Source organism: Sminthopsis crassicaudata, chromosome 1, assembly GCF_048593235.1.
Source record: "Sminthopsis crassicaudata isolate SCR6 chromosome 1, ASM4859323v1, whole genome shotgun sequence".
NCBI classification, from domain to species: Eukaryota; Metazoa; Chordata; class Mammalia; order Dasyuromorphia; family Dasyuridae; genus Sminthopsis; species Sminthopsis crassicaudata.
This window is the reverse complement of record NC_133617.1, coordinates 389,357,043-389,384,380: the sequence shown is the minus strand read 5'-3', so window position 1 is coordinate 389,384,380 and position 27,338 is coordinate 389,357,043. Positions and strand designations below refer to the sequence as shown.

At 32.5% G+C, this 27,338-nt stretch overlaps 1 protein-coding gene across 1 annotated transcript in view; it reads right to left on the bottom strand.

Annotated features, from left to right (window-relative positions):
* The window catches only part of MEIOB (meiosis specific with OB-fold), a 45,901-nt gene that overhangs the window by 5,044 nt on the left and 13,519 nt on the right, over positions 1-27,338 (bottom strand). The window contains exons 5-11 of the mRNA XM_074286329.1: positions 25,925-25,997; positions 18,312-18,507; positions 9,831-9,931; positions 8,159-8,211; positions 7,968-8,063; positions 1,789-1,890; positions 715-868 (exon numbers count right to left, since the gene is read on the bottom strand). Coding sequence (XP_074142430.1) covers positions 715-868; positions 1,789-1,890; positions 7,968-8,063; positions 8,159-8,211; positions 9,831-9,931; positions 18,312-18,507; positions 25,925-25,997 — 775 coding nt within the window. The remainder of the gene's footprint in view (positions 1-714; positions 869-1,788; positions 1,891-7,967; positions 8,064-8,158; positions 8,212-9,830; positions 9,932-18,311; positions 18,508-25,924; positions 25,998-27,338) is intronic.

The following is a 27,338-nucleotide window of genomic DNA, read 5'->3' as shown; positions in this document are numbered from 1 at the left end:
GCTTAAATAATTTGATATATAACTTAGCAAAAGTTTTAAACTTACTCTTTTTGTTTCTCTCATACACATAGAGACACAATTCCTACCTTTAGATTGCAACTCTATTTTCCCTTTTTTTTATTTCAATAAAAATTCAGAAAATTTCTTTGCATAGGTCTGAAGTTTGCTATGGTTTTAATCCATGGGCAAATTGCTGAATAACATTTCCCCCTCTAAGGCCTAGCATTTCTTGGCACCAAGATGTAAAATCTTAGAGATTAAGGCTTATGAAAATAGTTTATGAAATAAAGGTTGGGAGATTATCATTATTTTTTATTAAGTTTTTGTAAATGTCACAAAATTGACCACATATTAAAATTTTAAACAGTATATCACTCCAAATAAAACCTGTCAATACTTATTTATTTTTAATTTATTAAAATTATAGGATTTTTAAAATACATGACCAATGTTTGAATTTAACTAGTTAGCCATTATAAATATATTTTCTGAATGATTATTTGAAATATGTAATGATCTCTATTTTTATTTCCAGAACTTAGCAGTGCTTTGCACATAATAAACATTTATTTTATGAATGCTTTTTTATATTCATTCACTTATTTACTCCAATGTCAAATAATTTAGTTCTCTTTTCTAAAACTCCCATTATATTTTTAACAATACTTTTTTTCAGACAAAAATATATTTATTAAAAATAACCTGGTTGCTTACCATCTGTTTCGTGCTACTTTCACAGTTTCATTATCAATGTTCAGTGTAGAAATGTAAGCATAAAGAATGCCATAAAATGGGTAAGTTTTTCCCTCATTCTTCAAGGCTACTGCCTTTAATTGTTCTACTGTATAAATATCAACTATTGTCTGTACTAAAAGTAAAAAGACATATATCATTCATTTCTAACAAAATTAAAAACAAAATAAATTTTAATATAGCATATATAAAATGAAAAGCAAACTAATGTTAACATTTACTAATTGTTTTGAAATTTATTATATTTTTATTTCAAAATATTCACTACATTTTTGTATATGGTACTCATTAAAAATGCAATAAGGCACTTTCAGATGCACATTAACTTTGTCTTCTCTCTAGAATATTACTTTATAAATTATTACTATCCTAAAACATTCACAATTTTGTTGTTTATTAATGTAGTTTCTAAACTATATCAAAATATTCTAATATATTTAAAATTATTTTTCTCACTCAAATAAAACCTTGCTATGCCAATCATTACTTGTGGATAATAAGATAGCTGCTAAATATTGGTCAATTAGTGATTGTGAGTCCAATAGCAAAAGAAGTTGGCACGGAACATGTTACAATATACAAATTAAAACCAGTAACAAAATCTATTTTGGGCATAACTCACGGTGACCATATCTATATGGTGAGCTATTAGTTTCATTTCTAAGTCAATTCAATCATTGGTCTTCTGAGATGAAAACATGTCTCAATTAGTGTTCCCTGAAATGATAAGACTTTTGATCTATTAAATTTTGTTAGGAAGTTTCATTTCAAAGCAAAGTGAAACCTGTCTCTTTTCCCCAGCCAGTTTTGCATAAATGAGAGAAAAGACTAAATAGAGTACTTAAGTTACATTACAGATAATAATAAATAAAAGATTCTAGTAGCATCACCTATTTTAGGGAAGATAGTATAATTATAAAATATAAATATGATTTCCTTTGCTGTAATTAACAGTTCCATTACATCAAACCAAGCTGCAAAGAATAAGATTTTGGTCTGTCCAAAAATTCAAGGAACATTTAAAGAATTACTTACAATTTATAGATTCTTTTAATTGAGCCTCAAGATCATCATCTAGAGCTGTTGCTTCTGCATTTTCTCTTGCAAAATTTGATAGGATATTAGCTTCTGGTGTGTCTTAAAAAAGAAAAATAACATATAAATGCTGCCCACTAAATAGAACTAATAGCTAGTGTCTATATAGCACTTTAAGGTTTACAAATCACTTTACAAATATAATCTCATCTTATCTTCACAACAACCCGAGAAAGTAGTTACCATTATTATAGATAAGGAAACTGAAGCAGGTAAAAATTTGCCCAGTCACACAGCTAATTAAGTGTCTAAAGGAATTGAATTCAGAACTTCCTTACTCCAGGTCCAACAATCTATTCACTATATTACTTAGTTGCCTAGACGTTTTGCTTCTTGAGTCATCCTGGATAGTAAAAACATGAAATCATTCAAAATCATAAGCTAAATTAACAAGAGTCAACTAGAAAACTTGCCTAGGATAGCCAGGACTTTACCTTTCCCATACAGTTTTTCTCTAATCCAAAAAATATGATGTAGCTCATTAACTGCAGAAATTAGAATAAGGATAAAGTGCTTCAAGAACTCCTAAAATATTCACTCAAAAAAGAAATCAATAATAAACTTTTAGAAATTGTAGCAACAAAATTTTGATTATGAAACTAAATTTATAGGATATATATTTTAATAACTTTTTATTTTAAAAATACATGCAGATGTAGTTTTCAACCTTCACCGTTGCCAAACCTTGTGTCTCAATTTTTTCTCCATCTCTTCCCCCTACCTCCTTCCCTAAACAGTGAGAAATCCAATATAGGTTAAACATCTGCAGTTCTTCTAAACATATTTCCACATTTACAGTGCTGCACAAGAAAAATCAGATCAAAAAGGAAAAAATAAAAAAAGCAAACAACAACAAGAAGGTAAAAAAATTATGTTGTGATCACATTCAGTCCCCATGGTCCTTTTTCTGAATGCAGATGGTTCTCTCCATATATTTTAAATTGTTAATAACTAAACATTATTACTTGTTTTCTCTATAGGCACTTGTTATTTATAATTTGCTGTTTATTACAGAAAATCTAATTCTGTGATAACTATCTACATTATAATAAGTTATTAATATGGAATGGTCTTTCAAAAATATAATTATTTATATTACAATTGAGTTTTATTTGAAACAAAGATTACTCAGTGTAGAATGAATGATTATCATGACAGGATTTTTACAAACCAATCAACACCCAGATGTAGTGCTCAATACTTGAAATGTCTTCTGCTGAGGAGGCTGAAGCTATTTGGTCTCAATAAGTCTAAGCTATGGTATGCTAAGATGATCTAGTTATCATACTAAGTTTTGCATCAATATGGAGAATCTTGGGAGCAGGGAGCTACTAGAATGACTAAGATGGGGCAAACTGGCTCAGAAATAGGATAGGTCAAAGCTCCCCAGCACATCAGTAGTGGGATCCTGACTGTGAATGGCTGTTAAGTTTCCTTACTGGGCAGGATAGGGAGATATAATCTCAAAATAAATAAAATAAAATGAATAATTATTTATTAATGGATTACTATGTGCCAGGGACTATTTAAATTCTGAGGATATAAAGACAAAAATCACATAGACCCCAAACTCCAGAAACTTGCATTCTAATGGGGGAAACAAACATGCATAAATGCAAATGTATACAGAATATATGTAAAATGAATTCAAGATAGTTTGAGAAAGGAAATTGGAGGAAGGTGGGAGAGAACCAGAAAAGACCTCATGAAGAATATGACAATTTTTGTTTTGTTTTGTTGCACTTCATGAATATTGCATTTTTTACAAATTGAAGTTTTGTGGCAACTCTGCTTTGAACAAGTCTATTGGCATCAATTTTTCCAACAGGATGAACTTAAATAATGTCTTGTGTCACATTTTGGTAATTCTTATAATATTTGAAACTTTTTCATTATTATCTTTTATTGCAAGCAGTGATAAGAGATCTCTTTTCCTTTCATTTATTTGTTATACATGTATATTAATGTTTAAGATATATATTTCTTTATGAATCATGTTGGGAGAGAAAAATCAGAACAACAGGGAAAAAAGCAGAAAGAGAAGAAAAAACAGGGGAAAAAACCGTGAACATAGCATGTGTTGATTTATATTCAATCTCCATAGTTCTCTTTCTGGATGCAGGTGGTGTTTTCTATCCAAAATTTATTGGGATTGCCTTAGATCACTGAATTGCTGAGAAGAACTAAGTCTTTCATAGTTGATCATCGTACAATCTTGCTGTTACTGTGTACAATGTATTTCTGATTTTGTTTGTTTCAATTAGCACCAGTTCATGTACACTTTTCCAGGCCTTTCTAAAAATTAGCTTGTTCATCACTTTTTGTAGAACAATAATATTTCATTAGTTTCATATACTATAAATTATTCAACCATTCCCCAATTGATGGGCATCTATTTATTTTCCAATTCTTTGCTGCCACAAAAAGAGCTGTTGAACTCAATTTTTAAGAAAATCAGGGATTTTAAAAGATGAAGGTGAGATTCATAAAGAAATGTGGGGCAGCTAGGTGGTGCAGTGGATAGAGCACCAGCCCTGAATTCAAGAGGACCTGAGTTCAAATCTGGTCTCAGACACTTAACGCTTCCTAGCTGTGTAACCCTGGGCAAGTCACTTAACCCCAGCCTCGGGGGGGGAAAAAAAAAAAGAAATGTGTATGTACCTCTGAGATTGGCTAAAATGACAAAAAATTATCTAATTTATAATAATCATAATAATAGATAATAATAATTATCTAATGATGAATGTTGGAGGGAATATGGGAAAACTGGGACACTGACACATTGTTGGTGGAACTGTGAACAGATCCAACTATTCTGGAGAGCAGTTTGGAACTATGCTCAAAAAGTTATCAAACTGTGCATACCCTTTGACCCAGCAGTGTTTCTACTGGGCTTATATCCCAAAGAGATCTTAAAGGAGGGAAAGGGACCCACATGTGCAAAAATGTTTGTGGAAGCCCTTTTTGTAATGGCAAGAAACTGGATACTGAGTGGATGCCCATCGATTTTTATGGAATATTATTGTACTATAAGAAAGGATCAGCAGGATGATTTTAGAGAGTCCTGGAAAGACTTGCACGTACTGATCCTAAGTGAAATGAGCAGAACCAGGAGATCATTATACACAGAGACAAGATTAAACAATGATCAATTCTGATGGATGTGGCTCTTTTCAACAATGAGATGATTCAAACCAATTCCAATTGTTCAGTGATGAAGAGAGCCATCTAAACCCAGAGAGAGGACTATGGGAACTGAATGTGGTTTACAATATAGCACTTTCACTGTTTTCATTGTTGCTTGTTTGCATTTTATTCTGCTGTTGCTTCTTCTTCTTCTTTTTTTTTTTTAACTGGTTTGATTTGATTTTTCTCATGCAGCACAATAATTGTATAATATTCATATATTGGATTTAACATATATTTGTGCCATGTTTAATATATATTGGACTATTTGCCATCTGGGGGAGGGCGGGGAGAAGGGAGGGAAAATTGGAACACAAGGTTTTGCAAGGGCTAATGTTAAAGAATTGTCCACACATATGTTTTGAAAAATAAAAAGCTTTAATAAAAAAATAAAAAAGAAATGTTAATATAAAATTATTATACATGCATAATCAGAAAAATGAAGAAAACAATAAATTTTTTTTAAAATGGAGGTAAGGAGGGAATGTTTTCTACTCATGGAGAACATCTACAGTCATGTGGGTCAATAAGGCTGACTTGCAGAATTTGAATAAAGTAGAAGAAACCTATAAAGCCAGGAAGAGACCAAGTGTCAGAGGATTAGGGAATCGCTACAGTTTGCTGAGTGGGAAATAACATGACCAGCCCTATGCTGTAGGGAAAAGATAATGAGATCTGTTTTGGATGTGGAGTTTGAAATGTCTAGGGGATATTCAAATTGAAATGTTCAAGAGCTAGAGGGTGATGTGGAATTAATAATCAGAACAAAAATTAGGAGTAGATGAGTAGATCCAGTTGATAGTTGAACCCATGTGAATTGATGATGTCAACAAGAAAACCTTGGATTATATCTACAATTAGTGAATATAGCACTTCCTCTATCTGAGGTGAACAGAGTGACCAATTTCTGGTCCCAACTTTCTCCTTTCCCTTATGACAGGAGTCAAAGTCTTCCTTGGGGAAAAGTTGGGGTAGGAGACTTTAAAGATATCTATTTCCTCCATAAGACCACATTTAGATACCTCCATACAGAATACATGGGCACACTCTCTGCATATAATTTTCCCATAGACACCAAAAAGTTTGATTTCAGCTCTATTCTACAAATCTCTGAAAACAATCATGAAAACAGTTATGAAATAATAAATGAACCGAATAGACAACAATATCTTATAGCCATTCCTCCATCTTCAATCAGTACTTGTGCTTTTACGCTACTTTCAAATAGGTGCTCCTCTTAATCTTCTCTCAAGTCCTCAGTACTGTCTCAAACTGCATATATATATCTTTTTGAGTAAAAAATCTGGCTTCAGACACTTAGTAGTTGTGTGACCCTGAGCAAGTCACTTACCCTGTTTGCCTCAATATTCTCAGCTCCAAGGAAGGAAATGACAAATCACTCCCAGTATCTTTTCTAAGAAAATCCCAAATGGGGTCATGAAGAGTTGGACATGGCTAAAATGATTCAACAACAGAATCTTGCATAAAACTGGACTAAACCACACTAATTTCTACTGTTTGGAAGAAAAGGACAATCTTAATGCTACATTCACTTTAGAATAAGGGAACTGACCAATAGAGCAGTAATGAACTGAACCAGCTACACCCAGCAAAAGAACTCTGGGAGATGACTATGAACCCCCACATAGAATTCCCAATCCCTCTATTTTTGTCCACCTGCATTTTTGATTTCCTTCACAAGTTAATAATTGTACACAATTTCAAAGTCCGATTCTTTTTGTATAGCAAAATAACTGTATGAACATGTATACATATATTATACTTAACTTATACTTTAACATATTTAACATGTATTGGTCAACCTGCCATCTGGGGGAAGGGGTGGGAGAAAGGAGGGGAAAAGTTGGAACAAAAGGTTTGCAACTGTCAATGCTGAAAAATTACCCATGCATATATCTTGCAAATAAAAAGCTATAAAACAAATAGAATAAGGGAACTGAGTTGATTTAAAAATCAGAGTTGTCAAGCTCTTTCAGTCAGCAGAACACTGAACTATTGCAAGAATTAAAATGTAATTGGGAAATGTTTAACAAGTACAATACAAATTAAATAATTTATTTTATGCTTATCTAAGCCAATGGCAGTCCATAAAGATAATTTATATTTCACTTTGATAGGATTGATTTAAATAATATAATTTAGATTTTTAAAATAATTCAAATTGGCTTTCTCTCTCAAATAGTCTTATATGATCATTTAAATGGATCCCAATGCTATTTTGTCATTGACAAATAGTCAATTAATACAGTTTGGGCTATTATTCTAGGGTTGTTTTTTTGTTTTGTTTTGTTTTTTTGTTAGCAAATATATACGTATGAGTGTATGTGTGTTTATATATGTGTATGTGCATATACATATGTATAATCTATGTATATATGTGTACAAATATATACATATATATTCTCCAATAGTTCCTTGAGAGTTGGGATTGACTTTCTTTGTCTTTTTATTCACAGTGCTGAGCACAGTAACCTAAAACATAGTATATCCTTAAGAAATGCTTATGAACTCATCAATTTAAAACATTCTCGGGCTGCTGTTGTTGTTGGTTGTATCCAATTCTTCAGGATCCCATTTGGGATTTTCTCATCTAAGATACTGGAGAGGTTTGCCATTTTCTTCTCCAGCTTATTTTATAGATGAGGAATTGAAACCATCAGGATTAAATGACTTGCCCAGTGTCACACACTAATAAGTGTTTGAGACCAGATTTTAACTCAGGATGATGAGTTTTCTTCAAGCCTATCCACTGCGCCACCTAGCTACCGCTAGTATTCCAGTATTAGACCTCATGGAAATGTTAAAATAATCAAAATTATCACATGTCATTGACTCATTTTATATGAAACTTCATTTATATCACTAGACCCTGCAAAAGGTGATTTTCAGAAAGGGATTTTAAAGATTTTTACCTGGATTAGCTGTAATAATGGTTTTTGAGATGACAGTTGCAATCATAGAGTTTCGAAATTTATCAAAATTTATTCTTAAATCTGCAGCAAATATTACTGTGTGGTAAAAAAGACATTTTTTAAAAATTATTTTAGTGTTTGATGGATTAAAACAACATAAAAATACTGAGTATAACTATTGAGTATTATACCTGTTTCTCGTGGTATCCAATTCTGTGCAAGTAGAATAGATTCATTATCCCAACTAAAAAAAAAAGGAAATTAATAAAAGAATGAATATATTAGAAAAAACTAATAAAAACACTGTTTACAGCTTTAGAGAATGTCAATTCTGTTGAACTGCTCATCTTATTACATTGTTAGTATAATTGTTAAAAGCCAATGCAGTTTTACTGATACTAATATTTGCAGAATTATTCTTTATATTAATATTTTGTTGTTATTACTCATTTTAGTTAAGTCTGACACCTCATGACCCCTTTTGATGTCTTCTTGGAAAAGATATTGGAATGTTTTGCCATTTCATTCTCCAGCTTATTTTATAAATAAGAAAACTGAAGCAAATAGGCTTTGGTTGATTGCTCAAGGTCATACAGTTAGTCAGTGTCTAAGGTTAAATTTGAACTTAACTGCTCCTGATTCTAGGGTCAGCACTCTATCCACTGTATCACATTAGTATTTAGTTTAGAATATATTAAAGCTAAAAAAAACCCCAGTTTCTCTACCCCCACAAATAACATGTGTAAAGGAAATTGCTCCACACTAAATTCATTCCCATCCTAACTAAATTTTTTTTAATAATAAACTACTGAATGTTTAAGTTATACCTAACCTAGTATCTTATGATTTTCTCACGTATTTTGGGCAACTTATTTATCTATTGTATAAAATATTTAAATCATAAATTAGAAATCTACCTATCTATCTGTCTATCTATCTATCTATCCATCTATCTATTTATTTATTCTAAAACCATGTCTTCTTTTGGCATTTTTTCTAACTTGTCATTCCCTGAGTTAATGATGGGCAATTACTAACTCTTTCAGGCCATTAGACTCAAATGCCATTGTGAATTAAATGGCAGAATAGAGCCTGGTAAGAGTTAATGCACCTCCTCTGTATATGTCATGAGACTGGAGCCTACTCAGGATTTTTTTCTTCAGAATCTCTTAACTCTTAATAATACTTTATATATCTTCGGAATGGAATTTCTGATGGCTTACATTTGGCATTATCTTTCTATGAACTTAGTATAACTTACTCTCAGAGAATGACAAGTTCTAAAGAAAATTGTATACCCTGTTAAAACACTTCACTAAACACTATTTTGTATAAACTATAATTCACTCAAAATGACAGTTTAAAATAATAACCAAAGTGTTTATTATTATTATTGTGTTTCAGCAGAAAGAATGAACTTAGAGGTAGAGAGTCTGGTTCAAATTCTGACTTTGTTACTTCCTACTTATGTGATCTGTGGTAAATCACCTAATCTCTTTGAGTTTCAGTTTTCTCATCTAGAAAATAAGTTTGGACTAAATGATCTCTAAGATTCCTTCTAATTCTTGACTAGAACCTCAATATGAGACAGTTCCACAGAATAGGTTCAAAGAAAAGTGTTATGGTACATATCCAGAATAATAGTAAACATATGAGGATGTGAATACTTTCAAATTTGAAGGCATTATTTCCACTTTCCTATGCTAACAATTAAAAAAAAAACTTTTATTATTATATTTTATTTCTTTTCTCTTGATGAGTTTAAGTACTTCTTAGTAATATATAGTATTAGAATAACAAAATAGATTTTATTTTTTTATTTTATGCTTTCATGCATAGTTCAAAACAGAAAAAGCAGTGTACCATAGCAGTGCAAAAGAAGACTCTGTTTCATCATATAGCTTTACTTCACATCTTTGACCCTTTCTTCTGTCTGAGGTGGTAAAATATTTTGGCTCTCCAATCTTAACAAAATAAAGAAAACCATTACATGTCATTCATAATCAAATAAATATTTTAAACACTTGTTGATTGACTGAAATATAAAAGGCTTATGTATTAAAATATAAAAATGAAAACATTAAAACTAATAAATAGTATTTTACAATGATAAGCTTTTGATTAAAAATAGTTGGCATGATAAAATATTTCAAATTTTGTATGCTTTATACAGTACTTGCACAGACATTATCTTATTTGGTTCTCACAACAAACTAACTGTGATATAAAGCAGACATTATTGTCTTCATAATGCAGACAAAGTTAAGAGTCAGAGAGACTGATTTGCCCAGGGGACTCAGAGATAGATCTTCTAACTCCTAGTTTCTAAGTCCAGTACTCTTTATATTATATTACTTACAAGGTTCTGTTCTGGGCCTCCTCAATTCTTTCTCCTTTCTTATCCCTTAATGATTGTATCACTACTGTGCCTTCATTCATCACCTCTATGTAAGAGTCTCCCAGACTTTTACAGGTAGCTCCAACCTCTTCCCAGATCCCTCATTTTATACCAACTTATTGCTAGACATGTCCAACTGGATAGCTTGCTGATATCTCCAACTTAACATGTCTACAACTCATCTATCCACTAAAACTTACTCCTATTCAAACTGAGACCTATTGAAGACCTTAGTTTAAAAAGGCCAAGGTCTTCCATTATCTTCATCCATTATCTAGTCATCCCAATCTGTATCTGGCCATTGGACCTAGATGGCTCTGGAGGGGAAAGTGAGGTAGGTGATCTTGTACAATCCTCCTTCACTGCAGTCTAATTCACTTGCATGCCATGGTATCACCTCCTTAATGTCATGGTCCTCTTCAAGAATGAAGGACAAACAACAACAACAACTCCTATTACCATTTTGCACATACAGATTGCTCTGGAAGAATACATGTGCATTGAGATGTTAGTATAAGACAGATGCTAAAGTAGTGATAGAACCAGATGGATGAAGGATATCTACAGATTACAGCATCATTCAGTTTATAAAGATAGTCTCAATAAGAATAAGGGACAAGGGAAATAAAGCCTCAAAGAGTATATCAGATAGTAAGAGCAGAAAGAAACATAGGCAAGGGAATATATGTCAGCAAGCCAACAACTTCAATGGACACAAATCCAGAAACTTTTTCCTTGCTGCTATTAAATAGAATAATAGGGAACCAAATGCATGAATCTATCTTTATATATTCACAAATACTGTGGGTAGGTCCAGGAGGGATGGTAGAGACAGCATTAGGTAAGAAAGCTTGATGCTCTCTGAAAAATGGAGAATTTTCCTGACGGGCAATGGCATTTTGTAGGAGCCCATTCTTCATTTTTAAAATCTGATTAAATTAACTTAAATTTTTTAGTGTGAAAAGTCAGCTATTTGTATTGAGTTAGTTTGGGTGACTCCATTTTAAAACCTTATTTAAAACTTTGAGTACTTAGTGGCTATCCTGAATAAAGGCTGAGAAATGCTCACTAATCCCGTCTCCCATGATATTGTAATAAGGGAGATGGCTCTAAACTGGTTTCTCATATTTATAAGAATCAATCAAAATACTTTTGCCCTTATATGGAAGTTGCTTATTGCTGTCTATAAAAATGTGCAGCTTGAATGAAGGCTGTCCCACTTAATGCTTGGCATGCTAAATAAAACTGTTTAAACTTTCTTTACCTGAATTTGTCCTTTTAGTCAGAGCAAAGCCTGAACCAGGATTTCTTTTAACATTGGTCTCAGGACTCCTTTACACTCTTAAAAATAATTGAAGACTCAAGACTTTTTGGTTACTGTTTGGTTATATCTATTGATATTTACCATAAAAGATAATTTAAATATCTTAGTGTAAAAATAGTTTTCACTTCATAGACCTACTCCTTCCCAAAGGATTCCCCAGGAATACCTGGACCACACTTTAAGAATTCTTGGATTAAATAAAAACTTTAATAGAATTGATGTCTTATTAGCCTGCATTTTTTGTAGGAGAACTTAAGGTCACATTTGGGAGAGAAAAATAAGAAATATATTAATGTTCCCAGGTTTTACTGGGATGGGAATATGAGTCATAGAAATTTTGTGGCATATCCTAGCCAGAGAGTCTTTGTTGAAAACATAAGCTAAGAGACTGGCACAAAATGGCAACTCTCTTCCACAACTGTTCTAACAAGGATCAAGGAAAAGAGCCAGACCAAATGGCACTTGAGAAAATCAAAGAGAAATCACAGTGGATTATCTTTACAACCAGATTAGTATAAGGATATAGCTACTGTGGTTACTGGAGATTAGTTCTAACCAGAAACGTCCATTCAGACCTTCTAAAATGTAGATGGAAACTAGGGCCTATGTCTATGCACTGGACCTGCGAGTATGGAGAAAGGGTAAGCTGGCAGCTTTGTTATTCTGATTTAGGAGCAGGGTCCCAGTCTAATATGTATGAAGACTGGGGCATGTTGCTATATACCAAGACAGGGAGAAAGAAGAAGAGAGATTCTTCAACTATGTTGCTCTGATTCTCTAGCAGATTTTCAAAACTTTCAGCATAGATCAAAGATGAGGGCCATAATCTACAGTTGTGTACCTGGAAGTGCAAAACAAAGCAATTATATAGCTTAGTCTCTCTGATCCCAAAGCAGAGTCAAAGAACAGAGGGTAGGCCTGCAGCTGTGTATGGGGCAGGAAGCATGGATCAAGGATTAGTCTGCAGTTCTATCATTCTGAACCTAAAGAGCTTTTCAGTAAACTGATAGAACTGAAGATGCTTGAGCAGCTATTAACTGGAGCTTCAATAAAGGGCAAGTCTATAGTGGTATTGCCAGATCCAAACCTGTGTCAGCTGAAAAGATAAGACTGGAAGGACAGTCATTATACCATTCCCTAGATTATATTGGTTAGGGAATGACAAAAGTTTGCAGCTCAGCTGGCTCGAGTCATCCCTAAGATCATTGAAGAACATAGCATTTAATAATCAGAGAAAGTAGCATTACATTCTCTAGATTATACAAATCAGGACTAGACAAGGCCCCAACATTCCTTATAAAAGTAAGTAGAACTTGATTCAGACACAAAGCATTAATTCAGGAAGTAAGGCTAAAAGAAATTATAAACAAACCAAAAAAGTATAAATAAAAAGATAAAGAGTCACCTCTAATAGCTCAGCAATTACCTACAAAAACCACTGAGGGGAAATGTAGCTAACCTGATTTTAAATGAGAGACTGGGATATATTATAAAAATATAAAAGATTACATTATAAATAAATTAGAGGAGCAAAAAAAAAAATACCTATCAAAATTATGGATGGGAGAAAGTTCATGTAAAAAAGGGAGACAGAGAGGAATACAGAAGGAAAAAAATAATTTTGTGTACACAGATCCAAACCTAAAAGTTTTTGTTCAAGCAAAAAATAATGTTAAATAGTTAAAATTAAAAGGGAAATCATCAATGGGGGAATTTTTTTTTGCAGGAAGTTTCTGATAATGGTCTCTTATCTCAAATATAAAAGAAACTGATTTAAATTTACAAAAATAAGAGCCATTCTCAACAGACAAATGGTCAAATATTATGAACAGACCGTTTTCAAAAGAAGAAATCTAAGGTATCAACAACCATATAAAATGCTCCAAAATATTGCTAATTAGAAAAATAATTAGAGCAACCCTAAGTTGCTTTACCAATTAACCTAAGGTAACCAACCCATCTGTTTGGCAAAGTTGACCCAAAAATGATAATGACAAATACTGAAGAAGTCATGAGAAAATAGGCATATTCATGCACTGTTGGTAGATCTATAAATTGATCCAGTTAAATGATCTAGTTTCTATTCTGGAAAACAGTTTGGAATTATGCCCCTAAAATAACTAAAATGTCAATACCCTTTGTCTCAGTGATTTACTAGGCATGTACTTTAAAGATATCAAATAAAGAGGAAAAGGACCTACACATACAAAATTATGTTCAAAGTTCAAAGAACTGAAAAAAATTCATCTTTTATTAGAATTACAAGGTAATAACTCAGGTTGTCTAAACAATTCTCTAGCTCAGAATTCATACCTTTGGTTCGGGCCTTTAAGGGGAGTTTACACCTTTGGACTTCTGAAGAGGAGTTTACATATTTAGAGGAGTTTACACCTTTAAAAGGAGCAAGTTCATTGGCTGTGGGAGTTCTCACAGGCCCATTCTCTGGGAGGATAAAAGAGGCAGCATTGAGCCTGGAGAGTTAGTCTGACTGAGAGATTGAGTTTAGATGGTGGTCTGGAAGGAGAGGCTAGTCTGGGACAGAGTTGGGATGGCAGTCTGGAAGAAGAGAGTCTGGCTGGAGGCTCCAGAAGCTTCCCAAGAAACCTGCTCACAGAGGAAAAGATTTTACAGAAAAGAGATCCCCTCCCAGAGAAGGATTATAATTGAAGAGACAACAGGACCTTTACAATCTTTACCTGAAAACTGAAAAATACAATGGGTCTGGCATTGATTTATTGCTTTATAGATTAGCTAAACTTAAGAAAGTGATGGAGAAAATGTTGAAAACACAGATTAAACTTAAAAGTTTTTTGTCAAACATTAGTGGCACACTCCTGCTTACTTTTAGCTCTTTGAATTATATACATGGGAAATGGGGAGATAACTGAGAGAGATAATGGCAAAGAATGTTCTTGGCATAAGAAAGGATAAGTAACTACCTTTCCCCTCTTATACAGTGAACTCCTGATCATCATGAGAACAAGTCCTATAGTAGGAGAAAATGATATGCTATAGCAATCTCATCTAGCTTCCTTTCTTCTACTTTAGTTTTGAACTTCTAGGCTACCATGTATATGATGGTGTAGTGGCCAGTGATCAGCAGAAACTACAACCAATATTACCCTGAAGATACAGTATCCAAAGATACCTCACAGACAGAGAATATCCTGATTGCTAAAACCACTAGCTATTGTGGATCTTATTGCACTGGTTCAACAAAGGAGGAGTTTGATTTCTTCACAGTATTCCCTGCTTTCCCATGTATCCACCTCATGGTCCAAAAATGATATATAGAATTCTCTTTTTAAATTTCTTTTCCATTGGTGTGTTGCCAAGAGTCCCCTCAGCCATAATTGGATATCTGGAAGAATAATCAGAAGTGGATTGGAAGACAGGTAGATGCAGATGGTTCCATAGGAGCACTTGATCTAGTTCCTTCCTTCCACCCATTCTATGCACAATAACTACAAGATCACAACTTTTAAGATCTGAGACATTGTGAATGCAGGTGACTACAATAAAAGAAAAAGAGCCCAGATGAGGTGGGTTATTTATGATCTGTGGATTTAATAGTTTAATATTTTGAGCAAGGTTCCATTATATCTCCTAGACTCCTTTCACACTTGGCTAGAAGGAATTTTTCCAAATGGTTCAGAGCCATAATCAAAGCTTGGACTGCTGAGGGGAGGAAAGGGGAATAGGTGAAGCATTTGCAGTTGACTGCCATCTGGTGGCCAATAGGAAAACTTTTAAGGGAAACTCTCCTGAACCAGAGAGAAACTGAGGATGTCACTGTACTGATGATGGACTAGAACACTATCTAGAGGATAACATGGTTATCATACTCTCTTGCCATAAAATAGAATGATTGCTGTCTTGCAATAGACTTAAGGAATCATTTGAGGGAAGCCAACCACTTCTGATGAATTAGAGCAACTCATGTCACAAGTGTTTCACTAAAAAACTACTCAGATACTCATATGTACTCATATGCAGAATGTACTCACACTAGGTAAGAAAGATGAAAATGTCCCCAGAGTTGTGTGGTTGATCATTGCATTGATTAAATTTTTCAAGATTTTCTTCCCCTAGCCAATTGTTTTTCATCTAATTGTAACTGCACTGATATTATGTGTACCAAAGCTTGCAACTTTATGTACTCAAAATTTAGTATGTTAGTTTCAAAGTTATATTGCTTGTTTGTCCCCTGAACATCCTGTTCTCTTCTATGCTTAAAAAATGCTACAATTATCTTCTTTTTTTTGGGGGGGGAGGGAGGCACCACCATCACCAGTTTCCCTCTTCCTCACAAATCCCTCCCTACCAAATTAAAAACAAGTATCCCTTGTAATAAATAAGCAAAGTTCAGGAAAACAAATCTGTACATTGACTATATTTGAAAATGTATATCTTAGTCTGGCCCACAGCACCATCTCTCTATAAGGAGTAGTAGCAAACTTTATACTAAGATATTGAATATACAATATTATTTTAAAATGTGTTTTATACAACAGAGATTCACAGTTTCATGTACACTGTTCTTTTTCTATTCTTCTATTTATCTGGAAATACTCATGTTTGTTAATGATTGTCAAGTTCAGAATTTTTTTAAAATTAAAATTTTAAATAAAAAATAAAAAACTTCATAAATATAGAATTTTATATTTAGTCCTATCAAATTTCATCTTATTAAACATAAACATATTAGAGGAACTAGAAAGGAGATAGTTTTTACAGTTATGAAAAGGGGAACAGTTTTTGATCAAATAAGGTCTGAGTATTACAAGATCATCACAGCAGATGAAATGTACAATTCTGAGTATATAGAATTTAAAAGATTCTCTGTGAGCATAATGCAGTTAAAAATAGAAGGGAAAGTTAACTCAGAAAAATCTTTGCAGCAAACTTCACTGACAAAGATTTGATATACAAGATATATAAGAAATTGGTCCAAATATATAATGAGAATAAAAGTCATTTCCCAATAGATAAATGGTCAAAAGATGTGAATAAGGAATCCTCAAAAGAAGAAATATAAGCTATTAACAGCCATTTGAAAAGATGCTTCGAATCACCGAGAAGAGAAGTGCAAATTAAAACAACTTTATACTATCTTATCTTTTCATTTGTCCTGGGTTTCAACTCCCTGCTAACTATTCTATCTCTCTATCCTTGTTTGAGAATTATTATTAGAAAAGAATATGGATATCTTTTACCATACCAAGAAATAGTCTTATTTTTTCCTTGATCCTCCTTTTGTGACAACATAGTTTTTAAAGAATTCCTTTTTTTCTTATGTTTTCTTGCCAGTCTTGGCTCATTCTAAGTTTTAAAGTTTTTGACACTGTCTTGCAACTCATTTATAGTCTTCCTCTATTACTTGCATCTGCAAATATCTTTTAAAAAACTAAGTTGACCAGTGTGCTCCCTATGTATCCAAAGTAGTTTCTTAGAAGGAACCCTTTTTATTACTCATTGAAATTATTTATTTTTATTGTTTTTTTTTTTGACTGTCAAACCATAAGATCTTCAAAAGGTAGGATTTTATAGCATAGTAACCTAATATAATAAACTATTTAATATGTTTGATGATTTACATTGTTTTTTGCATATAAATAATTCCAACTTTATATAGAGCAATTGATAGCAGAAATTACTGTCAGGTTATCATTTTCAATAAGAACAAAATATCTATGTGCAATAGGTAAAGTTTCTTTGTACACATGTCACTAGATAGAGCTTCCTAAATTTGAAGTCATTCAGTGGGAATTGGGAGAGAGCAATGGAATAGAAAACAGCAGACTTGGGTTCTAATACTTCTCTACTACTTTAGCAATTCGACTTTGGGCAGCTCTTAATGCCTCTGAGCCTCAATGGGCTTTTCTGTAAAAAAGAGATGCTAATAATTGTTCCATACTTTAAAACAATCATTAAGTCATTCTCATTCTTATTTCTTTATTTCTTCTTTATGAGTTTAGTTCTATGAAATTTCTCCATTTTTCTGGCCTTCTCTAAATATAGTTTGTTTTTTATAGAAAATATAATTTTCTTTTCCCCCCTTCTAAATAGTTTTAAATTTCTTCATGACTGCTTTAAGTTGTGATTATCAGAATGTAATACAAGTTTTAGCTAGAGACTAATTAGTTCTGATATACTGTAGGAGAGGATCACATTTGGAGGATTATATATTTCTATAGTGTATTTTTATAATACTTTGAGATTGGCCAAAATGAAACAACACTGAGTTGTTAGCCCACCGTAAGCCAATTAGCAGTATTATTACCTTTCTACCTCTATTTCAGAGTGATTCTGGAAATAAATGTATCATGGTGTGTTACCAATTTCCTTTGTTTATTAACTTATACTTCTTTAAAGCATAAACCTGTTATTTAAGTTCCTGTGACTGTTTTGGATTCGTGTTCAAATGAAACATATAAAAAGTTCATACATATGAACACATAATGAGAATTTTTCCTTTTCCCTAAATCAATTCAAGTGATTATAGATGGAAATATAAAATAAGACTGAGAACAGACATAATTTACATGTAGTAGAAAAAATAAACTGAGTCATCAAGATTCCAGATTAAATAGCTTTACCTGCCATGGTTCTTGAAACTTACCGATCTTACTATTGCAAGCACATTAATAATTTTTCCATCAAGGTTCTGACCATTTGCAACAATATCACCTAGTGAATAGTAATCCTGAGGATCTCTTATTGGTAAATGCAACAGAGAAAGCAACTTAATGTCCACTTGATAGCTGGAGCAAACTCTGACCACAGAATGATTCTCACTGAGTAACAGTTTATAGGAGCTAGATTGCAAAAATACAAACACATAATTATACACATATCAAATGAGTTATTAGCAAGTTGTTTTGCATATAAATATTTTGAAATTAGTTTAACATTTCACAATTTAATTAGCTTTGAGGGATTTACATTTATGACATATTAATATATACTTGCCCTTTTAATTTTTTAACTTTAAATAATAGTTTATTTTCAGTATGTATTCAGATAGTTTTCAACATTCACCCTTGCAAAACCTTGTGTTCCAAATTTTTCTCTCTCCCTCCCTTTGCCCCATTCTCTCTTCTAAACAGCAAGTAATCCAATACATGTTAATAAACATGTGAAATTTTTCTATACATATTTCCACATTTCCACATGCTGCACAAGAAAAATCAGATAAAAAAGAATAAAATTAAAAAGAAAGAAAAAACCAGCAAACAACAACCAAAAAAGGTGAAAATACTATGTTGTGATCTATATTCAGTCCTCCTAGTCCTTTTGCTGGATGTGAATGACTCTCTCCATTAGAAGTCCATTGGAATTGCCTGAATCATCTCATTATTGAAAAGAGCCAAGTCCATCAGAACTGATTACCACATATTCTTGTTGCCATGTACAATGTTCTCTTGTTTCTACTCACTTCACTTAGCATCAGTTCATTTAAGTCTCTTCAGTACTTTCCGAAATCATCCTGATCATTTCTTATAGAACAATAATATTCCACATCATTCATATACCATAACTTATTTAGCATCCACTCCATACTTGACCTTTTAAAAAAATCTTGAAAACATGAACAAAAGTTCTATTTAATTTTTGGCTCAGCCATAGACCTACTTCTCACACCCCATACCAAAATAAGGTTAACATGGGTACGTGATTTAGATGTAAAGGGTGATGCCATAAGCAAACTAAGAGAGCAAGGGATAGTTTATCTAGCAAATTTTTGGAGAAGGAAGGAATTTATGACCAAAAAAGAGCTAGAGAACATTATGTAATGCAAAATGGATAACTTTGATTACATTAAATTAAAAAGGGTTTGCACAAACAAAACAACATAAACTAGATTAAAAGGAAAGCACAAAACTGGGAAAATTTTCTTACAGCCAGTGCTTCTAATAAAAGTCTCATTTCTAAAATATATAAAGAACTGTGTCAAATTTATAAGAATACAAGTCATTCCCCAGTTGCTAAATGGTCAAGGATATGAACAGACAATTTTCAGATGAAGAAATTAAAGCCATTTATAGTTAGAGGGAAAAAATGCTCTAAATCACTATTGATTAGAAAAATACAAATTAAGACAACTCTGCGGTAGCACCATACAACTCTCAGATTGGTTAAGATGAAAGGAAAAGATGATAAATATTGGAGGGAATGTGAGAAAACTGGGACACTAAAGCATTGCTATGGAGTTGTGAAATGATCCAACCATTTTGGAGCGTAATTTGGAACTATGCCAAAAGGGCAAAGTATGCATACCCTTTGATCCAGCAGTGTCACTACTGGGTCTGTATCCCAAGAAAATCATAAAAGAGAGGAAAAGACCCACATGTGCAAAAATGTTTGTAGCAGCCCTTATTGTGGTGACAAAGAATTGGAAAATGAGTGGATGCCCATCAGTTGGAGAATAGCTGAATAAGTTAATGGCATATGAAAGTAATGAAATATTATTATTTTATAAAAAATGATGAACAAGTTGATTTTTGAAAGGCCTAGAAAGATTTACATGTACTGATGCTGAGCAAAATAAGATATATAAAAATACATTGTGTACAGTATAACAGCAAAATTTTGTGATGTTCATCTATAAAAGACTTGGTTCTTCTTAGAATTTTAGGGATCCAAAGCTATCTCAATAAACTTTGTCTGGAAAATGTCAACTGCATCCAGAGAGAGAACTATGGACACTGAATGTAAATTAACATGCTATGTTCACTTTTTTTCTTTTTCTTCAGTTTTTTTTTTTCTCTTATGGTTTTCCCCTTTTGTTCTGATTTTTCTTTCTCAACATGATTCATAAGGAAATGTGTTTTTTTAATTAATGTACATGTATAATTTCTTCATACATGTACATTAATTTTTTAATTACAAAAAATTTTAAAAATTTTTCAGCCAAACATCAAAACATTAAATATTCATTGAGTGCATACTATCTGCTCAACTCAGTGCAAGGCGTTATATCAGGAATCTTTTTTTTTTTTTAATTTTTATTTTATTTTATAATTATAACATTTTTTGACAGTACATATGCATGGGTAATTTTTTACAACATTATCCCTTGCACTTACTTCTATTCAGATTTTTTCCTTTCCTCCCCCAACCCCCTCCCCCAGATGGCAAGCAGTCTTATTTATGTTAAATATATTACAGTATATTCTAGATACAATATATGTGTGTAGAACCGAATTTTTTGTTGCACAGGAAGAATTGGATTCAGAAGGTAAAAATAACAGTTTACATTCATTTCCCAGTGTTCCTTTTCTGGATGTAGCTGGTTCTGTCCATCATTAATCAATTGGAATTGGATTAGCTCTTCTCTATGTTGAAGAAATCCACTTCCATCAGCATACATCCTCGTACACTATCATTGTTGAAGTGTATAATGATCTTCTGGTTCTGCTCGTTTCACTCAGCATCAGTTGATGTAAGTCTCTCCAAGCCTCTCTGTATTTCTCCTGTTGGTCATTTCTTATAGAACAATAATATTCCATAACATTCATATACCATAGTTTACCCAACCATTCTCCAATTGATGTACATCCATTCATCTTCCAGCTTCTAGCCACTATGAAAAGGGCTGCCACAAACATTTTGGCACATACAGGTCCCTTTCCCTTCTTTAGTAGTTCCTTGGGGTATAAGCCCAGTAGTAGTATGGCTGGGTCAAAGGGTATGCACATTTTGATAACTTTTTGGGCATAATTCCAGATTGCTCTCCAGAATGGTTGGATTCTTTCACAACTCCACCAACAATGCATCAGTGTCCCAGTTTTCCCACAGTCCCTCCAACATTCATCGTTATTTGTTCCTGTCATCTTAGCCAATCTGACAGATGTGTAATGATATCTCAGAGTTGTCTTAATTTGCATTTCTCTGATCAATAGTGATTTGGAACACTCTTTCATATGAGTGGAAATAGTTTTAATTTCATCATCTGAAAATTGTCTGTTCATATCCTTTGACCATTTATCAATTGGAGAATGGCTTGATTTCTTATAAATTAAAGTCAATTCTCTGTATATTTTGGAGATGAGGCCTTTATCAGAACCTTTAACTGTAAAAATTTTTTCCCAATTTTTACTTCCCTTCTAATCTTGTTTGCATTAGTTTTGTTTGTGCAGAAACTTTTTAATTTGGTGTAATCAAAATGTTCTATTTTGTGATCAATAATGGTCTCTAGTTCTCCCTTGGACACAAACTCCTTCCTCTTCCACAAGTCTGAGAGGTAAACCATCCCATGTTCCTCCAATTTATTTATGATTTCGTTCTTTATGCCTAAATCTTGGACCCATTTTGATCTAATCTTAGTATGTGGTGTTAAATGTGGGTCCATGCCTAGTTTCTGCCATACTAACTTCCAGTTTTCCCAGCAGTTTTTGTCAAATAATGAATTCTTATCCCAAACATTTAATAAAAAGCCAGGGGAAAATAGACCAAAAATAATTGGAAACTAAATAATCTTATACTAAAGAATGATTGGGTAAAACAGCAAATCATAGACATAATTAATAACTTCACCCAAGAAAATGACAATAATGAGACATCATACCAAAATGTGTGGGATACAGCCAAAGCAGTAATAAGGGGAAGTTTTATATCTCTACAGGCCTACTTGCATAAAATAGAGAAAGAGAGGGCCAACGAATTGGGCTTACAACTAAAATTGCTAGAAAAGGAACAAACTAAAAACCCCCAGACAAATACAAAACTTGAAATTCAAAAAATAAAAGGTGAGATTAATAAAATTGAAAGTAAAAAAAATATTGAATTAATTAATAAAACTGAGTTGGTTTTATGAAAAAACCAACAAAATAGACAAACCCTTAGTAAACCTGATTAAAAAAAGGAAAGAGAAAAAGCAAATTGATAGTCTTGAAAATGAAAAGGGTGAACTCACCACTAATGAAGAGGAAATTAGAACAATAGTTAGGAGCTACTTTGCTCAACTTTATGCCAATAAATTCGATAACTTAAATGAAATGGAAGAATACCTTCAAAAATATAGCTTGCCCAGATTAACAGAGGAAGAAGTAAGTAGTCTAAATAGTCCCATCTCAGAAAAAGAAATAGAACAAGCTATTAACCAACTTCCTAAGAAAAAGTCCCCAGGACCAGATGGATTTACAGGTGAATTCTACCAAACATTTAAAGAACAACTAACTCCAATGCTATGTAAACTATTTGAAAAAATAGGGATTGAAGGAGTCCTACCAAATTCCTTCTATGACACAGACATGGTACTGATACCTAAACCAGGTAGATCAAAAACTGAGAAAGAAAACTATAGACCAATTTCCTTAATGAATATTGATGCTAAAATCTTAAATAAGATATTAGCAAATAGACTTCAGAAAATCATCCCCAGGATAATACACTATGACCAAGTGGGATTTATACCAGGAATGCAGGGCTGGTTTAATATTAGGAAAACTATTAGTATAATTGACCATATTAATAATCAAATTAATAAAAACCATATGATCATCTCAATAGATGCAGAAAAAGCATTTGATAAAATCCAACATCCATTCCTACTAAAAACGCTTGAGAGTATAGGAATAAATGGACTATTCCTTAAAATAATAAGGAGCATATATTTAAAACCTTCAGTAAACATCATATGTAATGGTGATAAACTAGAACCTTTCCCTGTAAGATCAGGAGTGAAACAAGGTTGCCCTCTATCACCATTACTATTCAATATAGTAATATAGTAATTACTATTCAATATAGTAATTACTATATTAGTAATAGTAATTACTATTCAATATAGTAACTAGAAACTCTAGCCTCGGCAATAAGAGCCGAGAAAGAGATTCAAGGAATTAGAGTAGGAAATGAAGAAATCAAATTGTCACTTTTCGCAGATGACATGATGGTATACTTAGAGAACCCCAAAGACTCTGCTAAAAAGCTATTAGAAATAATTCAGAATTTTAGCAAAGTTGCAGGATACAAAATAAATCCACATAAATCCTCAGGATTTTTATACATTACCAACACAATCCAACAGCAAGAGATACAAAGAGAAATTCCATTCAAAATAACAGTCGATAGTATAAAATATTTGGGAATATATCTACCAAAGGAGAGTCAGGAATCTTTAAAAAAAAAAAAGTCTAATACACCAAGACAATTCCAAAAGACACATGATGGAAAATACTATACATATTTAGAGAAAGAATTGAAAGTCTGAATGCAGATAGAGGCATACTACCTTTACTTTTTTTTTTTTTTTTTTTAAGAGGGGAAGGTTTCATGTCTTTTTCCCTTTTTGTTCTGTTTCTTCTTTCATAACATGACTAACATGGAAATATATTTTACTTGATTGCACATGTATAATCTATATCAGATGGCCTGCCATCTTTGGAAAGGAGAATAGGAAAGGAGGGATGGAGAAAAGACTGGAACTCAAAATCTTTCAAAAAATGAAAGTTGAAAATTTTATTTATATGTAATTGGAAAAAATAAAATACTATTAATTTTTGAAAATAAAAAGTATAATAAAAGACCAAAATTTATATTTAAGGAGATATATAAAAATAAGATGTTAAAGATAATTCATGACAGTTAAGTCAAAAGGCAGCATATAATTAAATGTCAAATGAATGGTACAGAAAATTAATGGTATAGAAATTTAGAAGAAGAGATCCATATGAATTTGTAATGAAGGAAATAATAATTGAATTTTACCTTGAAGCTAGATGGATAAAATAGAGGTTAAAGAATTCTATCTGGGAGAAATGATGTGAGAAAAAATGCAAGGAAGAATATGTGTAGATATTTGTGGTTCAAGTCCATAAGTAAACTCTTTAAGCTAGAATTCTGGGGACAAAGGAAAGTTGGAAGGAAGATTGTAAAACACTATGAGTCCCTAGTCTTGTCACATACAAAAAAGCTTTTTGCACATTTATCATCAAAGAAATTAGAACTGGAAAGGACCTTAAAAATAGCCTACTACAATTTCCTTAAGAAACTAGATCCAGAGAGAAAGAGGTTAAGTGATCTTGATCTTACCCATTATACAGGTAATAAAAGGAAGAACTAGAACTTAGATTCAGATCCTCTGGCCCCAAAGCTAGTGTTCTTTCCACTATGCTATTCTGCCATTCATCAATCCCCCTAGTAACATTCTTCTTTAGTTGGTTAGTCAGTTTGCCAGTAAACATTTACTAAACATTTATTGTATGCTAGGCACTATGCTAAAGACTGGAAATAGAAAGAAAAGCAAAAGACAGTCCATAGGGGAAGGCAACATGCAGACAGCTATGTATATATGAGCCAAATATGGGATAAAAAAGAAATAAACACAAGGAAGGTATTAAAATTAAGAGGGATGAGGAAAGATTTCCAGTAAAAAGTATGATCTTAGCTAGGACTTTGAAGAAAGCCCAGAAGGCGTGGGGGTAGAGATGAGGATGGAGAGCATTCCAGGCATGTGGGACAGCCAAAGAAATTCCAAGAGTTAAGAGATGAGGACAATCAGGAGAAAGTGTCACTGGATTTCAGAGTATTTGGGTTAGAGTAGGTGAAAGAAGCCTGAAAAAGTGAGAGGGATGGGAGGAGAAATAGGTTATGAAAAATTCTGAATGCTAAATAGCATTTTTATATGATCCTCAGTTGATAGTATAAAGGCAATATTTATAAAAGGAAATGATAAATATAGGTACTTATTTGAGATTATAAGAACAACACACAATATCTATCCTCTTTGAGGTCCAAGTAATTTAAAAACAAAAGGTTATACTAAAACTATCTTAAGTACAATGGTTGGCAATATTAATGGGGATTCATGTCTCAGCCCTTATAATTGGATTATTGTTCTTGAAACAAGATTTTTATCTTTTTTCAAAAAGTTTCCTTAATATTGACTTCTCCAAAAAAGGTAAGGATTATTGCAACTTCATACTGAAGCAGTGAGAAGACAAATTTTTTAAGAGTTATTTTTCCTACATATTATGTCATTACCAAAATGTAAAAAACTAAGAATCAGAATCATCTTTCTGAGAATAAAAGTTACATTTTCTTTTCATGATACAATACCAGTCATTGCATACTTACATAAACACTGAGAAATTACATGGTGTAGAATTAATCTTAAAGTTTTCAAAATGAAGTGTACCACCTTGTAGCAATCTGTTTAATTTGATATTTAGACAATATTAGTCATCCTAATTGTACCAAAAAGATTCTAGGTCTCTGTTCTAAGTTTACCTTGGAGTTGTAGGATTGAATTTTTCTTCTTTTTCTATTTCCTTTGTCTGCACTAATGGATTTTCAATTATCACTAAAACAGAGAGAAAGGTATAATATAATTCAAAATGATATTAGCCATAGTAAAAATAAATAAAAAACAACAAGAAATTATTCTTAATAAAAAAGAATGGGGGGCAGCTAGGTGGTGCAGTGGATAGAGCACCACCCTTGAATTCAGGAGGACCCGAGTTCAAATCTGATCTCAGACACTTAACACTTCCTAGCTGTGTGACCCTGGGCAAGTCACTTAACCCCAGCCTCAGAAATAAATAAACAAACAAACAAACAAACAAACAAACAAATAAATAAATAAAGGATGGACACATATAGTAGTGAATTTGAAACATTATTTTCCCCAAATTGCGTAAACATGTTCCTTTATATTTGAAACTTTTGTAATTAAGTACATCATGAAGGTTATAGATTTGTTGTTATTGTTGTTTTTTTACACAAAACTGTCATATTATTCAGTCAAAATTTACAGCACAGATATGATCTTATAGCAAATACCATTAAAAAGTGTGAGGGTCTCTATAATAATAACAGAACTAATATTCTGAGAGGCTGGATTCACGTCCTGACATCTGATACATATTGGTTGTATAACTGTGGACTAGTCACAACCTCAGTGCCTCACACAGTTGTTGAGCTTGGTGGAAGGACTTTGCATAGGAGTTTCCCATACTGATTAAATCACAGATAAAGATGAAGAACAACAAAAAAGTACTTTATATGTTCATAGTGTTTTTACTATTTATAGAGCAATGCACAGATGTTAAATTATTTGGTCATCATAACAACTTTGTGAGAGAAGACCTGTGTTCCATTCTAGTTGTTATTAGCTTTTTAACTTTCAACCTTAAGTTGAATAATAATACGTCACTATCTAGCTCGTGGAGCTATCTGTTGTAAAGATTAAGTAAGATAACATAAAAAAGGCTTTGTAAACCCTAAGATACTATCATTGTTGTTGTTGGCAGGATAGAAACTATTATTCTTATTTCAAAGATCAGCACAATTGAGGCTAACAAAGATTAAAGTTAACATGATGGGAAGTCTGACAATATTAAAATTTCAGAGCTTCTGAAGATAACATAATGGATGATAACTATTGTTCTCTTTAAAAAAATTACTTGGAGTTACTGTCACAGATAGAGCTACTAGTAGGCTGTTGGAAACAGTGATTTCAGCCATGTAGCATTTTTTTATGCTCGTACCTAAACTGAGAAGGACCAACAGAAATATTACTTCAAGAATTGAACATCAGATTCCCTACAACAATCTTGTATAACTTCAAATACTTTCTTTGGTTCTCATTCAATTAACAGTCATCCATAACAATTCTATCTTACATACATACATATATATATAT